This window comes from Amblyraja radiata, chromosome 10 (assembly GCF_010909765.2).
Source record: "Amblyraja radiata isolate CabotCenter1 chromosome 10, sAmbRad1.1.pri, whole genome shotgun sequence".
Taxonomy (NCBI): Eukaryota; Metazoa; Chordata; class Chondrichthyes; order Rajiformes; family Rajidae; genus Amblyraja; species Amblyraja radiata.
The window spans coordinates 26,888,583-26,901,813 of NC_045965.1; the positions used below are offsets into that span (position 1 = coordinate 26,888,583).

Sequence of the window (13,231 nt, forward strand, 5' to 3'; positions counted from 1 at the left end):
AATGGGATCAGTTTGTTAATTGTTATTTGGATATTTAGGTTATTAAAAACAAATAGCCTTTTCTTAAGAAATAGATAGATGTTTAGATCTAGTAATTGAATTTAGATGAATTTAATTGATTAGATGAATTTAATTGATTTGAGGAAACTGATGAATATGAATTTTTTGGTGGGTATTTACTATTTGTTTTAGCGTTTAACTTTATAATTTCCACCTTTTTTTCTAAAACTAATAACTTGTTTCTGTTAATGCTGTTCAGTGTTTAAGCGTTTAACTTTATAATTTCTACCTTTTTTTCTAAAACTAATAACTTGTTTCTGTTAATGCTGTTCAGTGTTTTTTTTTCTTTACATTTTAAACAGATGGCTCCGAAGAAGAAATGCAAAATTGTCCATCCAAATGCCAAGTAAAAGAGACTGATTTAGACAGCATTCGCAGAGATTATCCGAATTTGGACTACTCCAAATGTGATGATCTACAGGACATTCTTAATGGGAAAGTAGTGGGCAGAAAGGCATGTCGTGCATGGTTTGAAGAGCAAAAACTTGTAGTTTACAATGCCAAGATTGAAAAGTTAAGGAAAAACAAGGCGTACAGAGTTGCTTATTGGTTACAATCTGAGTAGTATGATGATGCTACTGATTATGATATGTCAATGTACCAGCTAACAATTGATCTTCTCCTTAACGACTTGGTCTTTTGCTAGAAATTGTAATTTCTTTACCTATCTGTTATGAACTTACAGCATATAATACAACAATATTAAAGTTCTGATCTTGAGAATATCACATTTTTGAATTTTCAAGGCAGTCTGGGTGTTTATTACTATTTCCGTCACAACGGTCAATTTTGTAGTTGGCTACAATTAGATAACTAACTAATTATATTCTTTAATTTCAGGTCATCCAAGTATGATGTTTCATATTTGTTTCAGAATGTTTCAATCTATAATAACTGAAAATTTCATTCAGTTCTCTTAATTTTTAAGAAATTTATGGGCTTTTGACTGTCCTTGATCACAGCTTTTGTGTTGTCAATGGAAAAGCAATAGGGAACAAGATGCTAATTTCTGAGTATTAAAATTATCATATCTTTTTTACTACTGAAGATATGAAAGTGAATTAGGTATCAAATTAAAGTTCTTTTTATGCTTTATCTGATGGAATAAATTACAGGCGTGATTTTAAAAATCTCAACATTTTATAACATTCCTACTCTATAAAATCAGCCCTCATCCTCCTGTGCACCAAGGGATAGAGTCCCAGTCTACTCAACCTCTCCATATAGCTCACACCCTCTAGTCCTGGCAACATCCTTGTAGATCTTCTCAGAACCCTTTCAAGCTTGACAATATCTTTCCTATCACACGGTGCCCAAAACTGAACACAATATTTGCAGTTTCACCAATGTCTTATACAACTGCCATGACCTCTCAACTTCTATACTCAATACTCTGACTATCCCGGGCCACTCTGCCGCCCCTTGGGAGTTTGGGAATTTTCCTTCAGAAATCAGGATAAGCTGCTGGCCATTGTAAAAACTGGAATGCAAGGGTGTCTCCACTGGTGGGCTGGTAAACATGTACCTCATCAGCTTCCAATCTAAATATATATATGGGATTTGTAAAACAACAGAAAATTGAACCTGGAACATTAACGCACAGGTACAGGGCCTTTAGCCAAACCTCTCCATGCCGAACCTGAAGCCACTTTGTGATCTTTTGGTTCTGATGTTGATTTGTTCACTGAACAAAAAATAATGCTAGGAGCCAGAAATGACCCTGATCCTTCATCAAAGAAGCTGAGCATAGTCTGATGATGTAATTGACATTGTATTATAAATCGAATAAAAGAGCTGGGGGATCTTCCTGGTCCCAGTTACTTGCCCAAAATAGCTTGCAGCAATGTCTAATAATGTGAAAGATTATGTAACCACTGCTTCTTTCCATCCCCACCTGTACACAATTCAAGGGGGAACTTGCTCTGATGTCAGAGCAGCTGCAGTTGGAATTTGCTTTTAATTTCCTGGGTCTCTAATCAAATTTTTTTCTTGGGCTGTCTAGGCCTTAGCCCTTCTTTTGTTTCACTGCGCTTGGGATTTTTAAATGAACCTTTAATCGGAATTTACCTTGCACTAAACTCTATACATTTTATCTTGCATCTGTGCACAGTGGACAGATTTTATTGTAATCATGTTAGATGAGTTTATTGTCATGTATACTGAGGTACAGTGAAAGGTTTTTCAGTTACGTGCTATCCAGTCAGCAAAAAGACTATATGATTACAATCAAGCCATCCACAGTATACAGATACAGGATGAAGGGAATAATGTTTAGTGCAAGATAAAGTTGAGTAAAGTCCGATTAAAGATAGTCAGAGGATCTCCAATGAGGTACATGGTAGGTCAGGACTGCTCTCCATTTGGTGATAGCATGGTTCAGTTATCTGATAAGAGTTGGGAAGAAATTGTCCCTGAATCTGTAGGTATGTGTTTTCACACTTATGTACTTCTTGCCTGATGGGAATGGGAGAATGCATAGTCTGAGTGGATGGCATGCAACAAAAGCTTTTCACTGTACCTCAGTACACATGACAATAATAAAATAAATGAATCTTTAGCCATATTAAGACCTTTCCCAAATAACAGGTCCTTCATTAAACAGGATGTTCTAATTGTCAAACATTATTCACTCCATTAATTCCACCTCTCTCATTTGCATTTACCAAATCCTCCACTTGGCCTGCCCGTCACATTCCCAAACAACTTCCCTCAATTAATCTAACTTGTCAAATTCCCAAATATTATTTCCTTCACTAAAGCAGACACCCATTCCTGAATTTCAGATGCTTTCCTTGTATAACCAATGCTGTTGTGCAACATCTTCTTCTTGTGTAGTATGGTGTGCACAGCCTAAAGTTGGAGACACCAAAACGCTACATCTATTTGTTTGTGCACGTCTGGTTGATTGCATTAGTCGAAACAGGGTGGACCAAGTGAAGTTTGCAATCTCCCACCCCTTCTGCAACATCAGATTTTTGAGTTACTCAACCTGTCCCATTCTCACAAACCAGCTCCTTCTCTATTGCAGCCAGTTTGTTTCTCAGAAACCAGCTGTTCCATCACCAATATCATGTATGTTGCTTCAAATGTAATTTTCTCTTGTCTTGCTCTCCTTTGAGCTTACATATGCTTTACACTGGATATTGAATGTAATTGGAGACAGATGCTGGCAACAGAGTGCATAGATTTGTTTGACGTGTACCAGATGTGTATGAGTTATTAACTCTTATTTAAGCTGTTCAGTGTGTTACATTTTGCACACTTTGCAAAATGCTCAGCTCAATATCATGGTGCAAATCTACTGTACATTACTATCATGGTTTGTTTTAGCACTACCATCATAGGCACAGGAATTATGTTTTGTCCAAGATTTCTCTCCCTTCCCACTGAATGCTTCTGTGAGATGTGACAATTAACTATGTATAAAATCCATCAATGGGTTGCATTACTAACCAAGGACATGCACATTCTTATCATTTCTCACTCCGCCTTTCTTAAGCCATCTTGGACCTTTTGTCCTTGCTTCTTGAGATGAGGGGTTGTTGCTCTTTGAAGAGAATGAGGAAAATTGGGTTGTTCTCACTGGAGTGTGAAAGGATGAGAGGTGATCTCATTGAAAGATACAACATTTTTTGGAGACAATTTGCCAAAGTTGTTTCATCGCAGTGAACAATTCACAACTGGAAGCCCAGGTATTAAAGGATTGGTTATTTCAGTCCGGCATGAGAAATTTAATTGCACAGAAGTTTGTGAATCTGTAAAATTGTGAATAGTTAGGATTCTCTACCTCCATTGTGGATGTCCAGTCATTGCATAGATTGAAAGCTAAGATTAATGGATTCTTAGAGCCAAAATGAGTCGGAGAATGTAGTGATAGGGCAGTAAAATCAAGGAGTGATAGGATCAACCAGAATCAGAATGATATCCATATCAGAAAGATGGCCTATTCTAACTCTCCTGTGATTGTGGCATCCTTTAACTATTGTTTGGACATCACTGTGGCTACTGATTCTTTTGAACACTCTTGTTTATAAACTTCTCACTGAGTTAAAATCAGAGCTATGTATTTTATTTTCTTGGTATATTCAAATGGTTCATCGTTTGCCTCCTTAGTAGTTTCTTTTACTAGCAAAACTGGGATGGAAGGGAGTAATTCAGAAGTCACGATACATTTGATACCTTTGATACACAACAGGAGTTGACACCCTTTAGTTAGACTTTCTGGAGCTCTGAAGCTAATTTAAAAGAGAGAATCTTGAAAGTGATAATCTCTCGATCAGTCTCGCTGTCATGTACTGGCAGGAGAGGAAGTAGAAAGATGAGGTTAATTAATGCATATGTGCCTGGGAGTACCTAATCAAAATGGATGGGCTGGATCTCTAAGATTGGAATTAATGACCACATGGGATGCTTGGAGAGGGTTTAAACTAAAATGGCAGTGATGGGCACCAATGTTCTACGTAGGATGAAAGGAATCAGTTACAAAAATTAGTGGTAGTAGTACATACCTTTACTTTCCTCTTTGTTTAATTTAGAGATACCATGCGGAAACAGGCCTTTCGGCCCACTGAGACTGCACTGACCAACAAACTCCCCATACACTAGTGCTAGCCTACACACTGGGGACAATTTACAGAAGCCAATCAACCTACAAACCTGCACGTATTTGGAATGTGGGAGGAAACTGGAGCACCCGGAGAAAACCCATGTGGTCACAGGGAGAATGTGCAAACTATGTATAGACAGCATCTATAGGCAGATTGAACATGGGTCTCTGGTGCTGTAAGGCAACAACTCTACTGTTGTGCCACTCTACTTATGTGACAATACCAGATCTAAACATCAATCAGAGTTGTCCCGTGCCAACATTTGGTTCCACTTCACCTTGGCCACCTTTCCATTCTCATTCTATTGAAATTAGACTTCCTCCTGCTTTCAAATTTTGGCAGTAGAGCAGTAGATTGCACTTGATTCTTATTCATTACTGACCAGTTTAGGGCCAGTTTTCTCCAAATGCTAATTCATCCCTCCCACGGAGTCAAGGAAGTGTTTGCAAATACACGCGGCTTGTGCTTTTTAATGATAGGTAACATATAAAGTAAATGGACCATGTGATGAAAATGAAGGACCAAAAACAGAACATGCAGGTAAGCACAGCAGGTCAAACATCAGTAAGAAAAGAAACAGGGCCCATGCTTTGTACAACAAAATTGAAATCCTGACGGAAATTAAGGACAGTCAAATATAGCGAGAAAATCTGTTTAGAGATACAACAAGGCAGCACCTCTACCAGCTGTGCCACTTTGCCACCCTGGGCATCCATTTAGCCAATTAAGTTATTGCCACACTTCGTCTTTACTGGGGGCATTTTGACTGTGTCCCTGTCAGATCAACCAATCACCTTTTTAATTCTTGTTCCACACCTCAATATCAAGACGAACAGCAATCTTACTCACGGCTTCCATGCATTCAGTCAAGCTCTCCCTATTTGAGAAAATATACTGTTTCATTGGGGGCAGTTCAAAGAAGGTTTACTAAGATGTTTCATTTTATGGAGGGATTATCCAATGTGGAAAGATTAAATTGGTTGGGAATTCATCAGGAATTGTAGCTGAACCTGGCGCTGATCATAAGTTATTTTGGAGAATAGAGCTCTGGGCAGCTTGTATTCCCTTCTCTCTCTCTCTGGTTTCAGTGTTCCTACCTTGCATTATCTCAACAGTATAAGCATCTTTAAGGATTAAAATAGGGAGTTATTTTCCTCTGGATAACTTTGAATTATATTGCATATACATTAAGCTATGAGTGGAAACTGAACAGCAAAGTTAGGCTTTCCTCCCTTAATCCCAACAGCCTGATCCAAGTAACAAAACTGAAGGGACTATGGTAATGTTTTACCATCCAATCTATTGCTTGTTTAGTTTATGCAAAGAGGAATCTCCAACTGGAAATATGTACTCATGTTGGACAGTGGTGCATTCACTGGATCTTCCATGCTGGGCTGATAATGTTTGTTTTTTGTTTTCAGGTGGGGTTGTCCTAAGTCCAACTTGCTATGGAAGGCCTGGCCACACCAACACTATGATTCACGAGCTTGGCCACATCTTGGGCTTGTTTCATGTCTTCAAAGGAGTGAGTGAGAAGGAGTCGTGTGATGACCCTTGCAGGGAGACGATTCCATCAATGGAAACTGGGGACCTGTGCGAGGACACCGCACCAACTGTTAATAGCAAAGTCTGTCGGGACCCAGATCCAGTGAATGATACGTGCGGTCAAGTGCGATATTCTGGCACACCATTCAACAACTACATGAGCTACACAGGTAGGTGTTTGGATCTGGTGAGATCTTGTAATATAGGAGTTGGCATGTTATTTTGCAACTTTACAAAATACTGGTTAATGTTTGGCCACACTATAGGTAGGATGGGATAGTCCTTGTGCGAATCTAGAGGTTCAATATGATGTTGCCTGGATTTATTGGACTTAGCATTTAAGAAGCAATTCGATAGGTACATGGATAGGACAGGTTTAGGGGGATATGGGCCAAATGTAGGCAAGTGGGATTAGTGTAGATGAAACATGTTAGTTGTTGTGGGCAAGATGGCCAAATGGCCTGTTTCCACACTGTATGACTTTATAAGTTGGAGGGATAGATTGAATTCGCTGGTCTCCCTGGAACGAAAGATATAGATAGTCAAAATCAGATGCCATTACTACATTTAAAAGGCATTTAGCTCGACACTAAGCAAGGCAAAGAAAGATGTGGTTGGAAGGAAGAATATGGTATTGCATGAATTCGGCGGCATGGTGGCCTAGTGCTAGAGTTGCTGCCTAACAGTGCTAGAGACCAGGTTTGATCCTGACCAGGGGTGCTGTCTGTACGGAGTTTGTATGTTGTTTCTGTGGCCGCAGGGGTTTTCTCCGGGTGCCCCGGTTTCCTCCCACATTCCAAAGACGTGCAGGTTTGTTGGTTAATTGGCTTCTGTAAATTATCCCTAGTGTAAGAACTAGTGTATGCGTGATCGCTGGTCAGTATGGACTCAGTGGGCCAAAGGGCCTGTTTCCATGCTGTATCACTAAACTAAACTAAATTCTTGGTAAAGCCATCCAATTAACCCCATTTTTCCCTTGAGGTTTTATTTCAGTGTTTATCCTTTCTGACCCTTTCTGACGGATCAAAACTTGATTTATATAAAGTAATTGACTTCTGGCTCTTCTGTCATTCACCTTAACCATGTGTTCCCTGCTACTGGAAACAGATTTGCAATATACACTCTTCCAAAATCATTCATGATTTTAAAAGATCTACTAAATCTCCACTCAGCCTTTACCACTGTAAGGAGAATAAACTCAACATCGATCAATGGATTTTAAGATTACAAGGTAATCGAATGATGCAAGTTTACTACAGGGAAGTATTCCTGAGGTAAGAAATAGCAGGTGGCAGAGAAGTCATGAGGTGCCAAATGGCCTATATCTGCCTTCATCTCCCAGGTTAACACTCCTCTTTATTTTTGCTGGCTAGGGCAATTGGTTTGCCCTGTTGTGGTTGTTGCTACAACTTTACCAACAGGGCTGCTTTATGATAAATGTTGCAGAGAATTGTGGGTGCAACCAGACCATCACATAAGCCTACCTCCATCTGTACTACATCAGCTTCTGCAGTTCCTTCCTACACATACATTTCATGCTGCCTTGGCAAGGCCACCAGCATAATCAAGGATGAGTCACACTTTGTTCACTCCCTCTTCTTCTCTTTCCCATCAGGTAAGAGGTTACAGAAGTGTGAAAACACATAGCTCCAGATTCAGAGACTGTTCCTTCCCAGCTGTTATCAGCTGAACCATCCTACCACCAACTAGAGAGCGGTCCTGAGCTGCAATCTACCTCATTGAAGACCCTTAGACTACCTTTAGTTGGACTTTACTAGGCTTTATCTTGCACTAAGCATATGACAGCTCGATTATAATCATGTATAATCTTTCCTTTGACAGATTTAACATGCTTTTCATTGTACCTCAGTACGTGACAATAAACTATGTCTTGTGGCAATTTACAATTTTACTGAAGCCAATTTACCTACAAACCTGTTCGTCTTTGGAGTGCGAGAGAAAACCGGAGCACCCAGAAAAATCCCATTCATAGAGCACAGAACATTACAGCACAGGAGCAGGCAGGCTCTTCAGTCCAAAGTGTCTGTGCCAAACAAGATGCCAAGTTATTCTCCTCTGATTGCACATGATCTATATTTCTCCATTGCCTTCATAAACATGTGTCTCTCTAAAAGCCTCTTAAATGCCACGATCATATCGGCCTCCAGCACCACTCCTGGCAGCACATTACAGGCATTCATCGCTCTCTGTGTGCAATATACCTCCTTCAAACTTTGCTTCTTTCAACTTACAGCTAAGCCCTCAAGTCTTTGACATTTCCTCCCTGAGGACAGAACGTTCTGACTCTCTACCTTGACTATACCTCTTATAATTTTATGATTATAAGGTTCCCCTTCAGTTTCTTATACTCCAGAGTACCTGCCAGGTCTTGACCTGCCTCTCCTCTCCTCTAGCTTTCATTCTCTCCTTACAATCAGTCTGAAAAAGGGTCCCGACCCGAAACATCACCTATCCTTTTTCTTCAGAGATGCTGCCTGACCAGCTGAGTTACTCCAGCAATTTGTCATTTTTTAAAATAAATTAGTATCTTTATTCCCTTATATCTACATCCTCCTGATGTTTTTTCTATATTTTATCATTCTTTTTATATGTCTTTTAATTTTATGTCAGCTTGCTGCCCCTTCAAGTTGAGCCTCTGGCCCATAGATGATGGCTTTATCCGTCTTCCCCTTTTCATTTAGACAACGGGTGTAACATTTGCAACTTTCCAATCCTCTGAGCATCATTATAGGATTACTGAGATTTCTGCTCTGATTCTCCGAGTTAGCCCTGACATTTATGGTTTGATTCTGGATCAGATTCATTTGGGTCCTGCTTTGTTGGAGCCAGGCCCATGCACAGATAATGATTCTACTTTGCTCATGCCCTTAATCAACTGGGTAACTGCACGGGAAAAGACTATACAACGTTAATCTGGTAGATTGTTCTCACCACATTATGCAGCTGTACTCCGCAGTAGATCAAGCCCAGATTAATTGGAGAACAGGCTTTGGATACAAGAGTGGAAGAAACATGTTGAGATTGAATGAAATATTTCTATCAGTACAGAAGAGGTATAAAACAAAATAGGCAGTTACCAAAGTCGGAGATTTATTAAAGGTTCAAGGAGGTGAGGATTGACAATCATATGTCAATAGAAGATAACTCAAAAGGATATTGGAAGACAACATTTAACGGGACTAAAGATTATGATGTTGTTTTGAACCGGGATGGGAGATGAGTCAGCCAATAGGCTATGATCCACAATGGCTGCCAATTTGTACACAAATTGCCTTAAATTATTGCTCAATGCTGCCATCAGTCGTGATTAAAAGCTGTCATTTGGACCAAAGGCAGTATTAGGTTTGCCTGTCGAGAACTATTTGGCGTCCTGATGGTGTGAATTGAGCAATATATGATGTTGTCCACTGGCAAAAGCAAGGAGCTGACAAAATGTAGAAGCAAGGAACAGCAGACCTTGGTTAACATAAAAGGACACAAAGTGCCGGGTTAACTCAGCAGGTCAGGCAGCATCTCTGGAGAACATGGATAGGTGACATTTCTGGTCTATTAATTTAACTTGCCAATTTCAGAATCGGTCTGGCAAAGGGTCCTGACACAAAATGTCATCTATCTACAGAGATGCTGCCTGACTCGCTGAGTTACTCCAGCACTTTGTGTCCTTAAGGAACTGACAATATGGACATTGACTATGATGCATAATGTAAGCGATGATGGAATTGGCAAGCTGTATGTCCAGAGGGCACTGAATGAGAGCAACTGGATGATGAAGTGTGGCCTAACTACTGGTCAGCTCACCACAATACATAGCAACAACTATTCTAGTTGGTGATGAAGGAATGCAAACTACAGTAATTGGAGGAGGTTTCCACAAGTTACAATGAGAGGTAGGAATTTTCAGGGAGATCTGAGGAGGAACTTTTTCCACGCTGAGTGTGGTGGGAATGTGGAATGCACTGTCTGAGGCAGATTCACTACATTTTGATTGACTGAATCAATTGAAAGACAGCGTGGAAACAGGCCCTTTGGCACGCCGAGTCCACCTTGACAATCGATTACTCGCTCACGTTAGTTCTATGTCATCCTCTCCCTATACACTAGGGAAATTTACAGAGATCAATTACCCTACAAACCAGCATGTCTTTGGTACGTATGAGGAAACTGGAGCTCCTGGCAGTAACCCATGTGGTCACAGGGAGAACGTGCAAACTCGGAATGGGCAGCACCCGAGGTCAGGAGTAAACCTGAGTCTCTGGCACTATGAGACAGCTGTACCACTGTGCCAATCTTTTAAGAACAAATCTGAACAAATTGGATTGTTCTAGATAGGGGTATAACAGGTAGCATGGGTATGAAGGATCCATGTCAGTGCTGTACCATTCTATGACAACCCTGAGTTTTCCACACCTCTGGGCAATTGCAGCACTTTTCACCTCTTCCAACTGTTATAGGCAGTCACCGACTCTTTATTGCAAACTGGATACAGGAAGATGATCTCTTGTAGCTCAAACAGAAAACTGACCCTTTGTCCCAATGAGTCCACAGTGACTATCTACCACCCATTTACACTAATCCTACACTAATCTATTCTTTGCATATTGTTATAAATTGCCCCCTAGATTCTACCATGTACTTACACACTAGAGGCAATTTGCAGAGGCTAATTAACCTACCAGTCCGCACGTCTTTGGGATATGGGGGAACCCAGAGGAAACCCACGTGGTTATAGGCAGAATGGTCAAAACTCGACACGGACAGCACACAAGGTCAGGATTGAACCTGGGTACATGTGCTATGAGGCAATGGCTCTACAAGCTGCAACATTGTGTCACCCACACATGATCCAGGAAATCAACTGCCACTCCAGATCAGAATCTGTTGTGTGTGTTAGGCAGGTGGAGGCAGGAGCTAGACTTTGGAACCCGTGTAGGGTCTTGAAGCATTCAAATGTTGCAGGAGCCTGACACTATTGCTCCTTTCTAATTTGACACTGCAGAGTTAAACCTCGTTGAAATTAGATGATTGATGAGATTGATGTTTATTGGATGTAATAACTGCTGTTTAGTTACTTATTCATTGCACAAATCATGCTAATCAATGGCTGAATTCAAACTTAGCCAGAGAGTCATACACCATGGAAACGGGTCTTTTGGCCCAGCTGGTCCTTGCCGACCACCATGCCCCATCTAAATTAATCTCATTTATCCATGATTGACCCATATCCTTCTAAATCTTTGCTATCTATGTATCTGTCCAAATGTCTTTCCAATTTGGTTATTGTACCTGCCTCATCTACTTCCTCTTGCCGCTTGTTCCATATATCTGTGTAAAGAAAAAGCAAATTGCCCATCAAAATCCTATTAAATCTTTCCCCTCTCACAAACCTTTGCCCCCTAGTTCTTGATTTCTCTACCCTGGGGAAAAAGACTGCACATTTACCCTACCTTTTCCCCTCATGATTTTATACTTCTTCATAAGTTTGTGGGAGCATTAAACATGAAAAGATATTCCTTACTTTCATGCTTATAACAACTTATTAGGAGGCTCTTTGGCCTAGTTGGCCCACTCTACCTCCGCAAGCAAAGCCATTAGCTGCATCACCCCCCCCCCCCCCTTGTTTCCATACATCACATATTCCCATCAATTCCTCTTTATTTGTTTTGCAATTTTTCTGTACATAGGAAAAATTTACAGTTGCCCATTAACCTGCCAACATGACTTTAGGATGTGGAAGGAAACCGGAGCATCGTGAAAACCCACACCTCCAGAGGGAGAATGTGGAAAACTTCACAGAGTTTATCTTAGGTCATGATTGAACACAATTGAGCTATTGGGCAGCAGCACTCACTAGTTTATCAATTATTTCCCACCAGTTACTGACTTTATCCATGTTTTATCAGGTTGGTAGACAGATAAAAGGACAATTTTTCTGTTTGCTAAAAGTATAAAAAATAGTACCCTTACAGTCTAATCTAAAGATCAGTGAATTTCCTTTGAAAGTTAAAAGCTTGTAATGACCCATGAACAAGATCAGGAGGCCTTATACTTTCAAGCTGATGTTTGGTGCTAAATAACATATATGTGGAATAAGCTGCCAGAGGACATGATTGATGCAGGTACAATAACAACTCATAAAATATATTTGGGCAAGCACTTGGGAAAGGTTTAGAGGGATATGGGTTAAATGTGGCCAATTGGGACAAATTGAGATGGGCATCTTGGTTGGCAGGAACAAAATAGGCCAATGTGCTTGCTTCCATGGTGTATGACTTCAGGAATGATTGTTCTCATAACTATCCAAAGCTGATTTCATTTTGCCCCCATTTCTGATATTGCTCTTCAAAGATATTTTTAAACTGAAAATAAAAAAACAGAATTAGAAGATGATGGTGCTCCATTGAAGTGGCATCTGCAAACTGTTGCAGTTAACATTTAATTTGGCGGTGCCTTTATAATTTTCTTATTTCTTTTGAGATCCAATGAAAACTGATTTGACTTTAAAGAATCAAGTTTCTTTTTCATCCATTATTCATTAGACAAAAAAGAGCTTGGAAAACAACATGAAAACAATTTTTTGAGTCAATTCCTTAAATACACAGATTGACCTCAATGCTCCTCAAAGCAAACAGGAAAATTTAAGAATTTAGAAATTAGATCATGGGTTCAGATAGAGCCAAAATTCCTGTAGAAATTGGCTAAGCCAAATGATGAGAGGCTTATCCAGTTCATGTAATTCACTGGGGGTTTCAGAGAGAGGTAGATGAAGTTCCATTTCAATGACAATTATTAAGATTTATTGAATCTTAATTTTACTTGCTTTGGCAGTAAGCAACATAAGGTGCTGTTTAAAAGAAATGGCTTGCATCATTTCACCATGTATGTCCTGAGATACTGCTATTTGTTATTTTTATTATTGTTCACAGAGTACTTCTTGAAATATATATGTTGTTGATGTTTTCAGACATTCTTTTCCCCCCATTCTTTTCAGTAGAAAGGAG

The 13,231-nt window shown here is 39.8% G+C and overlaps 1 protein-coding gene across 1 annotated transcript in view; it reads left to right on the plus strand.

Annotated features, from left to right (window-relative positions):
• The window catches only part of LOC116977716 (pappalysin-2-like), a 280,018-nt gene that overhangs the window by 80,543 nt on the left and 186,244 nt on the right, over positions 1–13,231 (plus strand). Inside the window, exon 4 of the mRNA XM_033028424.1 lies at positions 6,089–6,382. Coding sequence (XP_032884315.1) covers positions 6,089–6,382 — 294 coding nt within the window. The remainder of the gene's footprint in view (positions 1–6,088; positions 6,383–13,231) is intronic.